The sequence below is a fragment of the Ailuropoda melanoleuca genome, chromosome 13 (genome assembly GCF_002007445.2).
Source record: "Ailuropoda melanoleuca isolate Jingjing chromosome 13, ASM200744v2, whole genome shotgun sequence".
NCBI classification, from domain to species: domain Eukaryota; kingdom Metazoa; phylum Chordata; class Mammalia; order Carnivora; family Ursidae; genus Ailuropoda; species Ailuropoda melanoleuca.
In genome coordinates, this window is record NC_048230.1 from 74,345,509 (window position 1) to 74,365,579 (window position 20,071).

Here is a 20,071-nt window from a genome sequence, read left to right on the forward strand (position 1 = left end):
CTTGCATTGGAGACTTAAATGAAGCACCCAGAGTACCCATAAGACTCTAGGGTAAAGCTGCTCTCTGGAGCTGGTCCAAGCTGTATTCTTTCTGTTCTTCTAACAGCCTTTCTTTCTTTGTTTTCACATAAGCAGAAGAGAGAAAGTACTTCTTGGAGCTCAAGGCACAAGCTTGGGAATACTGTCATAAATATCTAACTGCTAAGGCAGAGGACTGCCTTAAGAAGAGGGACTGGTTCCTCCAGCTGTAGCTCTAGGAAGGTAGCCCCAAAGCTCTGGAGATTGTAAGGACAAGAAAAACAAAGGCCAGGGGCGCCTGGGTGGCGCAGTCATTAAGAGTCTGCCTTCGGGCTCAGGGCATGATCCTGGAGTTCTGGGATCGAGCCCCACATCGGGCTTCTCTGCTAGGAGCCTGCTTTTTCCTCTCCCACTCCCTCTGCTTGTGTTCCCTCTCTCGCTGGCTGTCTCTCTCTGTCAAATAAATAAAAAAAAAAAAATCTTAAAAAAAAAAAAAAAAAAAGAAAAGCAAAGGCCAAGGTGAGGAATTTTGGAGACTTCAAGTTGAAGACTTCCTGAGGAGGTGAGGTTTCGGGAGGCAGAGAGGCCTAGCGAGTATGTGTGCTTGTGTGTGCATGTTAACGGGGCATGGGAAGAAGTGGGGGAGCGGGAGGCAGTTTTTAGGTACAAGAGGAAGGTTTGGAGCCTGAATATCAATGGAAGAACTAGATGACCAGTCAGAGAGAAATAATACTAACCTTAGCACCTGGGGCAGCAGCAGCCCAGTTCAAGGCATCGAGGGTCAAGCCCTATAAGCCTCACAGCCTCTAACAAGTAAAGCCCGACCTCCTTTGCACATAGCCTTGCCCTATGGCCCGCTTGAATAGAGGCTACCCACGACCCAGCCTCATTCGGTATCAAAGCCAAGGTTCCTCATGGCTGTTCCCAGACCATTCCCTTCCATGCTGGTACAATACTTTCATTCCCTCAGAAACACAAGCCCTTTCTTCTCTTCACTGCTTATCCCCTCTATGCCCTCCTCTATGCCACAACATTTCAAACAGCTTCTGAACGTGCTCAGTCTTCTCTTCCACAGCCAAGACATCCATCTCTTCTGAGAGATCAGGGGATGGACCACACCCCATTCTGGGCTCACTACTTCTCAATCTCAACGCTACAGCAGTAAAACAGCACCCCGAACATCTCAACCTCTGAAATCTTCAGCTCCAGAACCTACTCTCGGACTATAGCATCCCATCAACCTTTTAGCTACCTCACTCCCTGATCTCATCCTCTGATGTCACTGAGCCTTTGAAGCCTCAGTCCCTTAGTTTTCCCCGATTGCTTCAAAAATTGCTGACTTTCCTCTCACCCACATCCAGGGCAGATTTTCCAGGATGGGACATGTTTTAATCTCTGTTCTGTCAGGAAAAGGGATGGGAACAGATTCTGCTCAGTGTTTAATTTTACTAATTGCACCAAGCATGTCATATACATTAGAGCTTTCTGCCTTCCCCAAAATCTGAAGAGGTAATCTTCTTCTTACTTCTGATAGGGAGACACCAGCTTAGAGAAGTTTCTCCCAAAGGCACAGAACTACTTGCAGTGGAGCCAGGTACAAAGCAGAGGTCTGTAGGAGGCCAAGGTGTCGTGGCATCTGGCTCCCTTCGGTTCTCACCCAGCTTCCTCCCCTCTGCCCTCTCTAAATGGCTAATCTGATGACCTGCCCTCTCTGCTTCTTAGCCTCAAGAGGCCTACGATACTGTCTGCAGTCCCTCCTCTGCTGTCTTAGCTCCTCCACCAGCTCCCCCAGGGCCCAGCCAAGATTTTCAGCACTCTCCTCACACTATGACCTCATCAATTCCGGCCACAAGATAACTCTATCTAATGCTTATAGAAAAAACAGGGGTCAAAGGTATGAAGAGGTAATGGGGTGCCTGGGTGGCATAGCGGTTAAGCCTCTGCTCAGGGCGTGATCCCGGCGTTCTGGGATCGAGCCCCACATCAGGCTTCTCTGCTAGGAGCCTGCTTCTTCCTCTCCCACTCCCCCTGCTTGTGTTCCCTCTCTCGCTGGCTGTCTCTCTGTGTCAAGTAAATGAATAAAATCTTTAAAAAAAAAACAAAAACCAAAGGTATGAGGAGGTAAGAACTGCTCTCCTACTGCTGCTTACTACCAGTTCCCCTCCAGGTCCTGGGCTCACCCTCCACCTGTGAGGCTCTAACGTGAAACTTCTCAGAAGCAAGTCCAGTACCATTCAAAGGCCTCCTGGACAACATCCTTCCAAAGCTTCCAGAAGAGAGCACAGGTTAGAGAGTTCATCTCCAGCAATTCCTCTTTCTCTATACTCTGAAGCTTCTAAACAAAATGGAAAAGAGGAAGACAGAAATTCACAAGGCAGTGCTGGAAAAGCACTCATTATGGGGCCTGGCACAGAGCAAGAACTCAGTAAATGGAAACTGATTTTAGTACTGGTGCAGAAAAGCTATCTTATGTTGCAGCTACTGCTCAGCCTGGCTCTGGAAGCAGTAACTTTCATTATCCTCAGAGCACATATAAAATAACTGAAGTGACTCACTGGGTGGTCCAGTGCCTGTTACCTGGTCTCTTAGATCCTAATCCACTTGAAGTGATGACACTTCCAGTATCCGCTCTGGATTCATGGGATGTGCCTTTGCAGTTTCTCAGTGACCATGGTAACCAACTCCTGAGGAAATCTCCTTGGCTCCTTGTCTTTTTTTTTTTTAAGATTTTATTTACTTATTTGGGAGAGAGAGTGAGAGAGACAGGGAGCACAGCGGAGAGGGGCAGAGGGAGGGGGGAAAGCCAACTCCCCACTGAGCAGGCAGCCCAACTCCAGGATCATGACCTGAGCCGAAGGCAGACCCTTAACCAACTGAGTCATCCAGGAGCCCCTCTGTGGCCCCTTGTCTTATCCCTGGCGCCCTTACGGAAAGGCCACTGTCATTTCTTCTCCATTCTGTGAGTCTAAAAACCCAAGGTAAGAGGAAGTTCCCCCTCACTACCCAAGAAACAGCAGGGAACCGAGGCATGGTAGTCTTGGATTGACCTCTGCATCACCCAGGAGTCCAAAAGAAGGATGAGCCCTCAGGGTAAAACAAGACACAAAGTGTCAATGAAGAATTTGGCTTTTCCTCCTTCAGACACCTGGCTGTACAAATAAAACTCCTCCAATGGTCCAACCTGTGTAAAGAGGGAACATTTATCTCTGCTGGGGAAATATGACGCACCAGCTGGATAATTTTCATTCTGTGTGACGGTGTGTGAAACGTACACATATGGTTTAAAGAAAAACAGTAACAACACAATCCCGTTGCCTGTACACACACCACTCAGCCTCAGAAATCAAGCATTACTAGTACCTTTGAAGCTTCCCAGATGTCCTTCCTCAATGGTCCCCTCTCTTCTACCCAGAGGGAACCAACATCCCGACTTCTATATAGTTTTATCATACTTCAATGTATCTATAAACCAGATATTATTTGGTCTTGCCTGTTTTGTTTTCATGTAAATAGAATCTTAATACATGTGTCCTTCTGTGACTTGCTTACTACTCTCAACATCTGTTCCTGAGTCATCCATGCTGTAGGTAATATGCAGCTGCATAATTCACTCACAGTCAGTGCTGCAGAGGACTTTCTCAAGTGTCCTTGATTAGCTTCATGTGGACACAAGGGAATACACAAGAGGGTTTAGAATGAAGTCAACAGATAGCAGAGGACTGCTGCCTGGGTCTTCCCATTGTAAGAAGGCAGGACTCAGCTTGGTTACCAGAGTTCTCAGGATGTGTCCACTGCCCCATGTGTCAATGGGACCAGTGCCCCTGTTTCTCACTGCTGAACAGTCTCTGCCCAATGGAAAAAAACACTCTACAATCTGTAAATCACTACAGGGACAATGAAGGAGCTGCCTGAGTGCCAACCATTCACGGAGGCCTGTAGGAAATAGTAAATATACGGTCAACTGATATTCAACAAAGGTGCACAAACAGATCAAAGAAAAAGGAGAGCCTTTTCAATAAACGGTACCGGAAAAACTGGATATTCCTATGTAAAACAATGAACATCAACCCATACCTTGAATGAGACTTTCTGCTCATTCCCACCAGCCATAGCAGAAAACCTCACACTTCACAGGGATGTCAGGTAGAATATTCAGAAGGATTCCGCCTCAGCAGTGGGTTGAAATTAGCCCTAAATTAAATGCTGTTCTGTCTCCTGGCTAACAAAGCTTAAAAGCAAGGCCAGATGATAAAACTAGAAGAAAAATGTCTTAAAACAATTATTATAACTGTATCCCATATGTTCAAGAAGCTAGAAGACTGAACCATGTTAACTTGAGACATGAAAGATGTAAAAAATATCTAAATCAAACTTCCATGGATGAAAAATACAATGCCTGAGAAGAAATATACAGTGAATGAGATGAATGACATTAGACAGTTGTGGAAGTTTAGCTAAGCTACTCCAGGGTATTCCTGCCCCCGCATACATTTTGTTTGGTCAAGCAGCCTTGGGGGCAGGGGAGGGTGGTGCTTAAAATGACACTGGCCCCTCACACAAGCCCTATGTAGCAACCTGCAGAGACACAAAAAGATGTAAGTTCCTGACATGACTTCCCCAACAGCCCTTCAGTGATCAAGTCTCCCCTGCCTCCTTAGGCCGTCCCTTTGTGCACCCCTTAGAGAAAATCCCTGTGGAGCTTACCAAAACCCTGCTCTTTTGGTTTGAATTGACCAATCTGGCCTTAGCCTGGGAAACCCAAAGCACTCTACCCACAAACCCTAATAAAGGCATGTGCCCCAGGTCCTGCCACTTTCTGTCTGCACTCTGCTTTGACCCTCCTGTGTGCCCTGCAGGTATGAGGCATGCCATTGTCCTGTACTTCCTCTAGGACTTGTGAGAAATAAAATTCTCTATTTCAATTTCTTTTGTGGTCTTTTGTTGAACTTGGATCACCATTCAGTACCCTGCGCTCTGCTTCACAAATGTTAATTTAATAAACTCATAACAACAATGTAGAAGTGGTTAGTAAATTAGCATACATAGAAGTAGAAACTATGCAAAATGAAACACATGAGAAAAAAGACTGAAAATAATTGTACAGAGCAACAGGGGGCTGTGGGGCAATTTCAGGCAGCAAAGATATGTAATTGGAGGCCCAGAACAGGAGGGAGGAGGGGAAAAGCCAAAAAAAAAAAAAAAAAGAGGCCAAACATACTCCTAATTCGAGGAAAACTAAATCTATCCATTGAAGAAGCAAAATGAATTCCAAGCACAAGGAACATGGAAAAAAACATACCAACTCATATAAAAATAAAATTGCTTAAAATGTGTGATAGAAAGAAAATTGGGGTGCCTGGGTGGCTCAGTTGTTTGAGAGTCCAACTCTTTTTTTTTTTTTTTTAAGATTTTACTTATTTATTTGTCAGAGAAAGAGAACACAAGCAGGGGGAGCGGCAGGCAGAGGGAGAAGTAGTCTCCCTGCTAAGCGAGGAGCCCAACAGGGAACTCGATCCCAGGACCCTGAGCCGATGGCAGACACTTAACCCACTGAGCCACCCAGAGGTCCCGGAGTGTCCAACTTTTGATTTCGGCTGAGGTCATGATCTCAGGGTCATGAGATCAAGCCCTGTGTTGGGCTCTATGCTCAGCATGGAGTCTGAGATTCTCTCTCTCCCTCTGCCTTCCCCGCACTTGTGCATGCACACACACTCTCTCTCTCTGTAGTAAATTTAAAAAATCTAAAAAAAAAAAGAAAAGAAAATCTCAAAAGCAGGTGGAGTGAAAAAAAGATAACTCCTATATAAGGAACAAAGATAAGGATGGCAGTGGATTTCTGCTTAGGAATGGTGCAAGCGAGAAGACAGTGGAGCGGAGCAACATGTTTTCCAGAAAGAAGAAAACTGCTGGGGTGCCTAACTGGCACAGTCAGCCACTCTTGATGTTGGGGTCATGAGTTTAAGCCCCATGATGGGATAGAGCTTACGAAAGAAAGAAAGAAAGAAAGAAAGAAAGAAAGAAAGAAAGAAAGAAAGAAAGAAAGAAAGAAAGAAAGAAACGAACTATTGACTTAGAATCTTTACCAACTGAAAATATCTTTCAAAACCTGAGGGATGGGACTTCTGAAATGGCTGTGAAGATTCTGGTAGATTCTCTCCCCAGAACGCAGTGATGAAACTGGTCTAATTGTTAAGACAACTACTTAAGGACTCTGGTAATGGACCAAAGTTGTACAATAAAACTGAGAAGCATTTATTTGAGAAATTCTACTGAAGCTTGGTGAGAACTGTGGAAATCTGTTGTTTCAGCCAGGGGCTAATCTCTTGACCTCCCTTCCAGTTTCATGGTGTACAAAAACCTTACAAGGGAGAGGGGCTGACTTTGTTTGAGGCAAAGCACAGAAAATTCTATAGGCAGGGATGTCAAAAAAAGATAGCAATCAAGCGGCAAACATTCAGGGAATGCCAACACACCGACTAGCTAGAGAGGTCAGCGCCGGCCAGTCCAACTAGCCAGAATGCAACAGGAAGTCAGGAGACTGAGACAACAGATGTCAGTTATTAACAGCAAGAAGGCTGTGTTTTAAGGCATCTTCCTGGTGCCATGTGCACCAGGAGACATGTACAAGAATGCTCATGACAGGGGCACCTGGGTGGCTCAGTCAGTTAGGCACCTGCCTTCAGCTCAGGTCATGATCCCAGGGTCCTGGGATCCAGCCCCGTGTCGGGCTCACTGCTCAGCGGAGAGCCTGCTTCTCCCTCTGCCTGCCGCTCTGCCTACTTGTGCTCTCTCTTTCTGTGTCAAATGAATAAATAAAATCTTTAAAAAAAAAAAAAAAAAGAATGCTCATGACAGGACCGTCTGCAATAGCAAAAAACTGTAAGCCCCAAATGCCCATCAACAGTCCAAAGAATAAAAAGCACATTTCATACAAAGAAATCCCATGGAGCCATGAAAGTGAATGAACTATATAGCCATCCACAACAATCCGGATGAATCTTAGGAAAAGAATAGTGAGCAAAAAAAAGCAAGTCCCAGAACACAGTGTGATTATATCTGTGTTACACTCAAAACCAAGACATTGTTTAGGGATACAGGCATATGTGGTAAAACTCTAAAGCGGGCTCCTGAGGATTGGGGCTGGGCAGCTTGCCTGACCAAGGTCAGCAGGGTGGGGAAGAGAAGGGCACATGAAGGACATAAATGAATAGGAAGCTGCATAGCAAGAAGTCCTGTGATAGGAGAAGTCACTAACTCGGGAAGAAAAAAGGTTCCAGTGCTGGAAGCATTTCAAAGTAAAGGAAGTACTATTCTTTTTTTTTTTTTTTTTAAGATTTTATTTATTTATTTGACAGAGAGAGACAGCCAGCGAGAAATGGAACACAAGCAGGGGGAGTGGGAGAGGAAGAAGCAGGCTCATAGCGGAGGAGTCTGATGTGGGGCTCGATCCCATAACGCCGGGATCACACCCTGAGCCAAAGGCAGACGCTTAACCGCTGTGCCACCCAGGCGCCCCAGGAAATACTATTCTTATCTACATGTAGTTCGAAGGGCCAACCCTGGACCGAGAATCAGAAGACCTGGACTACCCTCCAGACCTACTGTGAACTTGCACTATAACCTCAGGAAAGTTTTCCCCTACGGGGCACGGACATGAAGCTCAATGAAGATAATGCATGCTGAAGAGCTTTTTAAATGCCCTAGGGAATGGGAACGGATGAATTTCAAGCTCATCATACTCTCAAAGTAGAGACAGATTTACCAAGACACTAATGACACTTAAGCTTCAGAACCCCTCACCTGCCCAAATCCCCTTCCAAGGTCCTCAGGAGAGCCCTAACCACTTTGTGTTATTTTTCCTTGAAAGAGCCTTAAGTGGTATAAACTTTAAGCCCCACTTGACCTGAGCTCCAAAGTGGCAAAAAGCTTAACAGCAATCCAGAGGAGATTCCTGTTTAAATTCTCTGTTCCTATTTAATTTTCCTGCCTCAGAAAACCACCTCCTAATTCAAACTACATTTCCTTCAGAAACTAAGAGTGTGCTCTCAAGAGTGTGACAAATAGGGCTCCAGAAATCCCTCGCTGTGCCCTTTGTGTAGAGACCTCAGGAAACACTGAATCTTGCTGGATAACTCAATACAGCGTAAGATTACTTTTCTAACAAGGCCCTTTGCTAAGAAGGTGCAAACTAATTTTGGCAAATATCCTTGCTAAATATTATAATTGGCTCAACTAGGACAGAACACAACCACCTCTGTGTTGCCTCTACAGCCTGCTTCTGAAACACTATGCTCTTGCCCTAAGGCTAGTAGCACTGTCACATACTCCCTGCCTTCAACAGGTGTTCCTGACTCTGCTCTTCTCTACCTGGATCTGGAGAGGCCAAATGCAGGCAGGGGCTGTAGCACAGGCACGATACCAAATGCTACTATTTACTACCCGGCATTTTGTGGAGCCCCAAATCTCCCTGTGCTTTGTCTCCTCCCTGAATGGAGGAGCAGAAGCTGAACCAGTGATCTGAGAACAGGGAGAGGAATCTTCCACTGGACAGAATATTTTCTTTCTTTCTTTTTTTTTTTTTTTGTTAAGATTTTATTTATTTATTTGACAGAGAGAGAGAGAGAGAACAAGCACAAGTAGGGGGAGCAGCAGGTAGAGTGAGAGGAAGAAGCAGACTCCCCGCTGAGCGGGCAGCCTGATGCAGAGCTCGATCCCAGGACCCTGAGATCATGATCTGAGCCGAAGGCAGATGCTTAACGACTGAGCCACCCAGGCGCCCCTGGACAGAATATTTTCAAGAACAAATTATCCAGAAAGGGGATTTGCTCAGTAGAGGCTGAGAAATCTGTGGAGTAAGCCACAACTCTTCCTCCACAAAATGGCTATATCAACCATGGAAAGAATAGGACTCCTAAGAAAATGTTATTTTGAGGAAACCAGAAAGGAGCATGGAATGAATCCCCATGAAATCCACGCAAAACCAACAAGGTTTTTGAGAATGTTAGGTCAGCAGAAATACTGCCAGCTTGGACTGAAAGGGACAGAGAGAGTATGAAATCAAAGGAGATTACTGGACCCCCAAATGGTATTGCCAGGAAGAAGGCTGATAAAACTCACCTACAAAGTGCTACCCTTGTGAAAAAGGAAGGATGACCTAGGTGTAGCCACAAGCTTAGAGGGGAAAACCAAGAGTTTAGAGGGTGAAACCAAGAGCCCAGGTGGCAGAGATAAAAGAGTCATGGTGGACCATTCCCAGGCCTTCAAACCTAATCCGGACCCTAGAGTTTGCCCAGCTGGATTTCAAAGCTACCTCAGGCTGATGACTCCTTTTTATTTTCCATTTCTGAACCTGAATGTCTGTAACAGTCATCCCATGCCAGGACCACCCTGGGTGCTGGGAAGGCAGGGCAGATAACTTGTCTCGTTAGTTTCACAGGGCCACACCTAGAGAAGACTTGTGTTCAGGAGTTGTACTTCATGGATTAAAAGCCAGAGCCTTATCTACATCTGATTTAGATGATCCTGACGATGAGATTTTGGATTTTTGAGCTAGTGAGATTTAGGACTTTAAACTGTTACCATAATGAGATGGGGCCCTTGGGAAGGGGTGATTGTATTTTGCATGTGGGAGGGACGTGAATGGGAGGCCAGAGGGTAGACTGTGGTAGGAAGAAATTTAAGATACCTCCCATGACCTTCATCTTCTGATGGTACTCCTGTGTTCATGTAATGTTATATGGCAAAAGGGACATTATTTGAGTGGGCTTCCTCTAATCACAACAACTCTTTATAAGCAGAGTTTTCTCTGGCTGGTATAGAAAAGGAATTTATACAGATCTGAAGGATAAGAGAGATTCAACAACACAAGGGAGGTTTTCATTGCTGAGATGGGAGAAAGCTGTCACAGGGCAGAGACCTCTGGGAGAAGGAGCTAAGCATGGTCCTGGCTGACAGCTAGCAATAAGATGGGGACCTCAGTCCTACAATCCAACAGAACTGAATTCTGCTGATAATCTAGATGAGTTTGGGAGCAAATTCTTCCCCAGAGTCTCCAGATAAGAGCCTAGTCTGACTGATGCCTTCACTTCAGAGAACCTAACACGAATCCAGCCAAGTCTACCTGGACTTCTGACCTACAGACCTGTGAAATAGTAAATGCGTGTTTTAAGCTACTAAATTTGTGGTAATTTGTTATACAGCAACAGAAAATGAATCCAGACTTGTTTAGGTCCACAAATTCTATTTCTGGGTGTGCTGCCTCTCGAGCCTATTCTGAGAACAATCCTCAGGAGGCAGAAGAGGACCAGACTGTGGTTCTGGGGTCATCCCTTCCTAGCACAAGTCTCCTCATCTGCAAAATGGGTGGATAAAAGGAGAAAAGCTGTAAGAAAACACTTCTACAGCAACAAGTCTTTTCAAATATCAGATGTATTACTAATCCCAACACGCATGCCAATACCTGCAAAGAGGGACCCAGACACAGTCAAAAACAAAAAAGTAATAGCTGGCTCACCTTCCTCAGGCCAAGAATGTGGATTACTGGAATAAAGATATGCTCCTTCTCCTCCTGTTAGAAAAGTACCCAGGAAACAGGCATCGCCCTTTAAAAACAATCACAAAGAGCAGACGATTTGTAGCATAAACTTTCACAGAATCAAAAGTCCTGCCCGCTTGTGTGTCTACACAAGCTGCTTAGTCAGCCTCACACAGACCCAGCTTCTTCCATGTGTTTGGCATTGCCTGGCCCTCTGTCACGTTATTGGCATTTATAACTTGTAAGGTCCTCTCCGAGTCCAGACACCAAACCCTGTTCTGCTTGTTCTTGCTTCAGTGGATTTCTAGCAACTGGAGCAGCTCTCCTTGGCCTAAAGCCTTGAGCTCTCAGTTCTGTATGTCTAAGCCAACCTGAGACTGCTTTTAATAGTACCGGGAGATTTAAAAAAAAAACACACCAGAAGGCCAAAATGGCAGAATGAATCCCTCCGTGTACCCCATCAAATGGTTATTTCTACAGCTTTGCTGGGAGGGGAAGAATGCAAACAGGAATAGAGACAAAGAGGAACATATTCTTCAGATTAGCCCTAAAATGAAATATTCTAGATTATCTTCATGAACTGTTTACATTTCACTTTGATACAATGTTGATGTTGAGGATAAGAAGGCTGCTTACCTTCACTGCTTGCTGGGTTTTCTCAGACAATTTTACTTCATTATCTTCTACCTGTATCCAAAAAGAGTGCAAGTTTTCAGTTTCCTACGTCAAGGGCAAAACTCTCCTAGGTCTCCCCCATGTTCAATACTTCCAGGAGACTGACTGGGCAGTCCCTCTACCAAATCCTGTGCTCTCAGGCCCTGATGGCTGACAGAACTGGCTAGCTACTGGTCATCAAGGCTCAGAGCCCAAGGCCATGGTGGACTCTCTCTCCCTGGGACCTGAGGTCCAGCTAAATGAGCCTACAAGATGTGAAAATGATGTATTAGTCTCCCCTTATATTTCACTTCAGAGAAAAACAACTATTTGTAAGGATAAAGGAAGAAAACATATTAAAATATTTTGAATGTGTTCTCATTTATATGTATTCATGTTAGAGGATGATTCTTGTTCTTCCCTATTCACATCAGAATTGTAGAAACAGAATATAAAGATTTTTAAAATAGGTACTTAGACCATTACTAGACTCACTGCTGTCATACTTTCTGTGTCCCAAGGCACCAGAGTTTTAGACCAACTTCCACTGATGAAGATGAGACCCATCTACACGTAGAGAGACTGCTGTAAAAACTCAGCAGCAACCATTCTGACCAGAGAAGGCAGCCACATGATCTACTCCTCACTAACTGTGTGACTCTGGACAGGCTGGTCAATTTCTAAGCCTTAGTGTCTTCATCTGTAAAATGAAGGTTTAATTTCTTCCTTTCATAATTTAACAGGGACCCAAATCACTTAGTTAACTTCTTTTGGCACTTTCACTAAGGAGAGAGTTAAAGAAACTAGATTCATTTGTATAAAGAAAAAGAGCAGAGATAAAAACTTCCATTCCTGAACAGTAGCTAGTTTAGGATTTGACATCCCACCAGGGACCCAATGAAGAGGCTCTTCCTCAAATGTTCTCCCCGATTTCTCCACATTTAAGTCCACTTCCACCGGATGAATGACACTAACCAGCCAGGAGCAGAATCTGGGTATGGCGGCTGTCAGGACTATGAAGCTGGTTTCTGTGGTAACAGTGCCATCTGCAGGAAGACCACAGACATGCCAGTTACTGCCCACTACCTGAGCCCACCCTGTAGGCCCCAAAACTAACACCCCTCCCTTTCTCAGGATTGAGGGCTCCTCTTATTAGTATACAAAATCTTGTGCCCTGAGAAACTGAAAACTTCCTCATCTGGGGACAGGGAGACTAGTGAGGGGAGGAAGGAAGGTTTCCCCAGGTGATTAACTCTATTATTTTTTTTTTTTTACAACAAATAGAAACACACATTTAAATGGAGAGTCCTGGGAATTAGTCCTTTTTATCTATATTTTTAATTTTTATCAAGGTAGTGCAAGAGTTAAAAAAAGGATCTAATTATTATTTCAAATTGCTTCTTCCTGACTACCAGTAAGGCTTCACATATTCTCATGTATATATGTGTGTGTGTGAAGATAATATTGTAATTAACATATATTATATACAATTATAAAATAATGTAGAATTATATATTATGATTTATATATACAAAAGAACTATGAAATTATATCTAAACTTATTTTGCCAAAACAAACAAAAAACACTCAAGTTTTGCTTTCTAAAGACTTTATAAACACTTACCCTTTTCTTTAACCAAGATCTGAGACGTCAAAAAGGATTCTGAGAAGACCACAGACCCTAAGCACCCCCTTCCTCCCAGTAAGTCAGGAATGTCATATACAGTCATACAAGCCTGCATCAAATGAGAAAACAGAGTTAGGCCAGTTGTCAGTCTTAAACTTGCAGCGAAAGACCGTTAAGAAACAGACCACAAGATACTGCTCTAAGGCATACTTTGACAGAATACTCCAGAATTTCTAAGGAAAACTCGAGTTATTCTGAACTACATCTCAGGGCCAGGAGTGGACTTCAGTATCATCCACGCTCCCCTGCAACTGCTTCTGCATCAGAGACACCCTTGGGCCACAGGAGTATTTTATGTTTCTATAAATTCCCTCAAATTGCTTATCTTTCCTAAAATAACAGCCTTCCTTCTTAATTGTGATGAGGCCCTGGCCTCTCAGAGTTGGATGTGTTTAATTCTTTTTTTTTTTTTTTAAAGATTTTATTTATTTATTCAACAGAGATAGAGACAGCCAGCGAGAGAGGGAACAACAAGCAGGGGGAGTGGGAGAGGAAGAAGCAGGCTCATAGTGGAGGAGCCTGATGTGGGGCTCGATCCCGTAACGCTGGGATCACGCCCTGAGCCGAAGGCAGACGCTTAACCGCTGTGCCACCCAGGCGCCCCGGATGTGTTTAATTCTTAAATCTTAATCTCAGGCAGTAGCCACAGAACAGACTCAAGGTGTAATCTATGCCCATATATATTGCAACCAGAATCTTGGCTGGATAGCTACCATCCTCTCATGCATCGCTTGCCAATTTTCTGCACATTAGGATGCACTGGGCTAAATGAAGAACTCGGCTTGTGACCAGGAGTAACTGGTCTAGAAACTCTGCTCCCCTAGGCCATGTCAGCCAGCCCACCTGGGGACCAATATTTCTGCCTCTCTGAACCATGCCCCTGTCCCATCAGCGTGCCCCCAGCAAATGGGCTGGAAAGTTCTGCTCTGACTACCCACTTCACTGGAGACTTGGGCCCCAGTTTTTGTTGTTTTATTTATTTTCACAGACCCCTGTTAAGGGCATCAACTCAGGCCCTGGAACACAGAGAATCCACTGAAAATTCATTGGTCTGTGTTGAGGCAAGCTTGTCCTCAGTTCACATTTCCACATGAGGTCAGAGCAGTCTCACTCTCTTGGAGGAAGCCTTCCTAACTTTAGGAAGAAGTGTCTCTCCCAGTCCCTCTGGACCCTGGGAAGCTGAGGCATGGCATGATGTGGGCCTGGTACAGCTGCCTGGGCACCCTCAAAATCACAGGGTCACCACAGCTGCAGCTGGAACACTCCTGAGAATAGACCAGTTTCCTCAGGGACAGACTGCCCAACACTCCCACCTACTCCTTTCTCATCCCTTTTAGATGTCCCTCTATAGGCCACTCCCTGCCAGCTGACTGGTAACAGCTCTGCTTACCGTCTTCACAAAGTATAAGCTATCTTCACTGTCCAGAGGCACAATCCTAGAAGAGGAAGAGACAGGAGAAACATATATTACATTTACAATGTTCTCTTTTCTCAACTTGGCAGCAACCCACAGACCCAGATTTCTTTTAGGGCGTTTCAAAACATTGGGCTACATGTATGCAGAATTAGTCTGTAGGCCACTGGAAGGAATTAGGTCCACCCCCTACTCCCATGCCTGTCTTTCAGTGGGAAGCACTCAGGGTATAAGGTATCAGCTAAGTATAGCTAGTCCCAGGCCCAATCCTGGCATAATGCCATTGCCAGGTGTAGAACTCTAAGAAGACCACCCATATCAGCAGTTACAAGATAGCCTCTCTTCCCTTTTTGTTCCTAAAACTTGCCCCAAATGAGCATGCACCACAAACATACACTTACCTTCCCTGATTATTCACAGCATGGATATGAAAAGCCATCTTGGAGCTGAGGACCCAAAACAAAATAAAAAGTCAGTCTGTTCTTGCTAATCACACCGTTGGCCACTCCCCAGACACCTGCTGCCGCAGGGCACCTGTGCTGGGCCCTCATGGCACATTTGCCAAGTGTGGGGCCAGAGTCTGACTCCAGTCACAGCTCTGCCTCTGTGCAGATTCTCAGGGCTGGCTTGATTCTTGGACAGAGCAGGAGAGAACCATGTGATAGAACTGTTATCTAGGTAGACTGGGAAGACCCTCTATTGGCCCATGGTCTCCTGCCCCACAGCTGTGACATACTGTCCTGATCCTCCTCTTCTTTACCACCTTTGGGTCAAGCTGCCATCCCTGCTCAGAGCCCAAGCAGAGGCCAAGTCCTGTGTTCCTCTCAGGAGATGATTTGCTAATCTGAGGTAGTGTCAGGGGCTCCAAATAGACGGCTAGCCCTGGGAGATGCTCCTCCCATTGACTGGTATTCTTTTCTGGTTCCTTCCTCCAGCTAGGGAGGTATGCCCAGGCCTAAAAGGCTTTGGGTTGGAAAGGTGGCCTATCCTGGAAAGGCTGGGTGGCCTACCCTGGAAAGGCTGAGTGGCCTACACAAAGCCCCGAGGAAAGGAGGAAGGGAATGACTATGCCAGCCATGTCGATGGTGACACAGAAGACCCCCATGCGACAGCAGCTAACATTTACATGCTTAGTTACTCTGCATGGTAGAAAGACAAAGAAACAGATGTACAGAGCTCCTTGTCTTGCCCAAAGTCACATAGCTGGAAAGCAAAGGAGCTTCTTCAAACTCAGGTCTGCCAGGAATAGATAGTCCAGGCCAGCACAAGGCCTTAAGGAAACAAACTTCTTCTATCCCTCTCCTCTCATGGCCAGAGCTACAAGATCTAGAAGACACAGAGGAAAGAGGCCTAAAGCCTTGCACCAAAAAAATATGGCTCTTCCCTCCGCTTCTGGAGCTGCAGCAATTTTTTTTTTTAAAAGATTTTATTTTTATTTATTCGACAAAGACAGAGACAGCCAGCGAGAGAGGGAACACAAGCAGGGGGAGTGGGAAAGGAAGAAGCAGGCTCATAGCAGAGGAGCCTGATGCGGGGCTCGATCCCACAATGCCGGGATCACGCCCTGAGCCGAAGGCAGACGCTTAGCCGCTGTGCCACCCAGGCGCCCCTGCAGCAATAGAAATCTTGTTACATCAACTGACTGACTTCCCTTTCTCAATGTTCTTTCTTACTACCCAGCACTGTAGATGTAAGAAAATGTGGGGCATGGAGCTGAGGCACAACAGGGCACATCTCATAAGTGTTCTAAAAAAAATTCCCCAATGTTGGTGGTGTCTTTTGCCTCTTTTGCAAAAAAGTGCACTTAGTGGTCCTCATACAGGCCAGGTGGAAGGTTAGGTGGACTGGGTTTGTGAAAGTTTAGCTACAGACACACACCACATAGAGAGCCCCTGTGATGTGCCAGGAGATATATGACGGTTGGACTGCCAGCAAGCCCAGTTCCCAGAGTGTCTAGCCCCTGAGACAAGGCCAGACTCAAGGTGTCTACTACCTGAGAGGCATCGGAGGCCCAGGACCAGGCTCTCCTTAAAAAAGAAACTGTCTCTATGTGCCCAGGGACCCTGACCCTAACAAACTTCACCCATCATGTCCCCAGTTTCACCTTTATTTATTTATTTATTTTAAAGATTTTATTTATTTATTTGACAGAGAGACAGCCAGCAGGAGAGGGAACACAAGCAGGGGGAGTGGGAGAGGAAGAAGCAGGCTCCCAGTGGAGGAGCCTGATGTGGGGCTCGATCCCAGAACTCCGGGATCATGCCCTGAGCAGAAGGCAGACGCTTAACGACTGCACTACCCAGGCGCCCCCAGTTTCACCTTTCTAACCTCTGAACCTGGGTCCTTCAGGTCTCTGATGCTTCTGCCATTGATCTGCCTCCCACTCTGGCATCGGGAAATGTGCCTGACTCTTTTTCATACAGTTCCTCCATCTTTGGCTCCTTGGCCCCTCAAAGCCCTGATCACGAATGTTTCTCTTTCAGATATCCCCTTATTTTACCGGAACATTTCTCAGAGGGAAGACAGAATATCAAACACAAGACAGACAAGGGTCTTTATAAAAAAAAAAAAAAACAACATTAAAAAAAATTCCTTATAGAAAATAGCAGCTGTTGCTTACCGTAGGGCTGCCTTAAACTGCATCAACTCAAAGGAATCTAACACAGATCCCAGGGTCTGCTCCGCTACCTCCTTTGCCTGTAAGAGCAATGATAGAACAGAGACAATTAGCTTTCACAGCAGGAAAGAGTACACATCACTGATAGGAAGTACCCTTCTAACATTTGGCCAGGAGAACACTGTGCCCCTCCCCTCTACATGACTGCTTTGTATACATCAACAGATCAAAGTGAAAACATTATGTGAAGGGAAACAGGTGCCTGCTTTCTTTGGGCTGGGTTCACAGGAAGCACTTCATTCAGGCAGGTGGGCACTGGAACCTGATCTGCCAGGCACTATAACCAGCCAGGATGATGCCATTGTGAGGTATGGAAAAGCGTTTCCTCCTCCCCTCTCCCTTGGCCCTTGGGAAAGGACTACTGCCCTTGGAGTTTCTGCCAGATGCTAAGATTTTCAAATATCTAGATTTACAAAAGATCAGTTAAAAAAAAAAAAAGGTGTGAGAAATGATACTGCATAAGCCTTCAGCTAAAGGGCTGAGAAATCCCAGATCGTACCAGGGATTCAAGTTCAGTGAGGAGGGGAGATGGCAGGGAGCTGGTGACTACAGCTACAGTCTCTCTGGTATCTACATCATACACAACCTTTCCAATGTCAAATGGCTTCCTTCAGGAAAGGTCCTATTGGCATTGGGAGGCATCAAGCCGACTCTTCTCATCTCCTTACTGGGTCAGATATAGGAATCCAACTCAGCAGGACAGGTTAACCGCAAAACAGCAAGGAAGAGAACGGTCAGAGAACGAGAATACATGTGCTTGTCTAGGAAAGGCAAGACAGACTTTCTAATTTTTAGTAGTTTTTTTTAAACACTGAATTATAGGAAATCACATTATGTAGCTCAAGACAAACTTACCTAACTTTATTAAATTCACAGTAGAAAAATCTATATTTTTCATTTTTTAACTTTTAAAAAGCTTTTAAAAAAGCTAGTAAAATAAATAAATAAATAAATAAATAAAAATTTTTTAAAGCCAGTAAGTACAACAATATGCTACAGAATGATTTTTCTTTAACACAACCAGATACCTACAAAGAAGTGCTGATTAGCGGTCATTCCTAGGACAGGGGCAGTTCGGTCACAGGCGGCAGAAGCTCAGTACTCTCCAGGCACCTCTTTGGTGCCAGCTCCGCTGAGGCCCAAGCTCACACAAAACTGACTACTACCACAAGTCCAAAGCCAAAACAGATGGATAGGAAGGTTTACACTGAAATTACTACTAAGGAAGAGAAAAGTGGTATTTAAATTACCTTTGTTAGACTGGAAGTTTTAGCATAACATGCAATGCCAGACAAAACAGCCTCTATAACAGCAGCATACACCTGGGACAAGAGCCTACTTTAGAACAAAAAATATGGGTTAACTACAGCATCACAAAGTTTCAACAAAAGCTGCATGCATATAAATGACACTCCCTAAGGAACTGCTTTTTAAAAAGAATGAGAAAAGTGTAAAAACAGAACTCATTGATTTCTAAACCTTTTATAAAGATTGATTTATTATTTCAGAGAGAGAAAGTGTGTGTGCGCATGGGGGAGTTTCGGGAGGGGCAAAGGGAGAGAGACAGAGAATCTCAAGCGGACTCCCTGCTAAGCGTGGAGCCTGACTCAGGGCTTGATCCCAGGACCTGAAATCATGATCTGAGCCGAAATCAAGAGCTGGATGCTTAACCGACTGAGCCACCCAGGCATCCCTGATCTCTGAACCTCTTAAAAGCCATGTGGCCCACCTGATTCATACTTTGCTCTTTTCTTTTTAAGTTTTATAGAGTTGTCGTTGTTTTTTTTTTTTAAGATTTATGTATTCATTTTAGAGGGAGAGCGAGACTGTGAGTAGGGGGAGGGCAGAGGGAGAATACCAAGCTGACTCCATGCTGAGCACAGAGCCCAATGCGTCAGGACTCAATCTCATGACCTTGAGATCATGACCTAAGCCGAAACCAAGAGTGAGACGCTTAACCAACTGTGCTACCCAGGTGTCCCTATCCTTTGCTCTTATTAAACCATGATAAGAAAAGCCAGCTCCGCTTGGAAGACCAATCCTCTCTGTTTGTGATCCAACAGAAGAGAACTCCGCAGGCTCCCTAGCCCCTCTATGTCAGGAGCCTGAATCCCTTCAGTGTCATGGTACAGACTTTCTGCTTTTTTGGGACCAACCGCACCACACCTTCATGTCATCTCCTCCCAGGGCTACTAAGGGCTGGCTATAACTGGAACCTCAGGGTGGGAGACCTCAGGAGCAAGAAAGATTACCTCGGAGGAGAAGATGAGCTCCACTTAAACTTAAATTACCAGCTGCACGTGACTTTCCAAGCAGCTTACCTGATCGAGAGAATAAAGTGTGCTTCTGAGGGCAAACATTGCCTTCCTAAAGCTCCCTGCCCCCCACTCCCCAATCTTGCCAAAGAGGAGGAATTATGGCTGATCTTGTTTTTCTATTTTCCAAATTTTCTGCAATATGATTATATTCCTTACACTATATTTTTTTCAGATACAGCTAAGTAGTTCCTACCTCAGAGATTCTGATTCAGTAACTCTGGGAATTATTATAGCCTGGAGATTATATTTATAAAAAGACACTTAGATGATTCTTTGTGGCCTGTCACTATTGGCCTTTGGGAAGCACTTGTCTAGACCCCAGTACTTTATGCTGGAATATTTAATTAGGTAACAATAGAACTCTATTATGTTCATATTTCTGATGGAAAATTCCTTTTTGGAACTCACTAGTTCCAGCATTGTTATGGATTGAATTGAGTCCTTCTAAAACTCATGTTGAAGCCCTAACCTTCAATGTGACTGTATTCAGAGATAGGACCTTTAAGAAGGTCATTAGAGTTAAATGAGGTCATAAGAGTAGGGACCTAATCCAGTAAAATTGGATCCTTTTAAGAAGAGGAAGACACACCAGAGATTTCTGTTTCTCCACGAGAGCTCAGAGGAAAGACCAGGTGAGGACACAACAAGAAGGTGTTGGTCTGCAACTCAAGGAGAGAGGGCTCACCAGAGACCAACCCTGCTGGTACCTGGAACTTGGACTACTAGCCTCCAGAACAGTAAGAAAATAAATTTCTACTGTTTAAGAGAT

The 20,071-nt window shown here is 44.9% G+C and overlaps 1 protein-coding gene across 1 annotated transcript in view; it reads right to left on the reverse strand.

Moving 5' to 3' along the window:
- The window catches only part of C13H20orf194 (chromosome 13 C20orf194 homolog), a 125,131-nt gene that overhangs the window by 50,991 nt on the left and 54,069 nt on the right, over positions 1–20,071 (reverse strand). Inside the window, exons 13-20 of the mRNA XM_034641898.1 lie at positions 18,235–18,322; positions 16,928–17,004; positions 14,709–14,753; positions 14,284–14,329; positions 12,831–12,942; positions 12,182–12,252; positions 11,189–11,239; positions 10,532–10,619 (exon numbers count right to left, since the gene is read on the reverse strand). Of these exons, the coding sequence (XP_034497789.1) occupies positions 10,532–10,619; positions 11,189–11,239; positions 12,182–12,252; positions 12,831–12,942; positions 14,284–14,329; positions 14,709–14,753; positions 16,928–17,004; positions 18,235–18,322 (578 nt within the window). The remainder of the gene's footprint in view (positions 1–10,531; positions 10,620–11,188; positions 11,240–12,181; positions 12,253–12,830; positions 12,943–14,283; positions 14,330–14,708; positions 14,754–16,927; positions 17,005–18,234; positions 18,323–20,071) is intronic.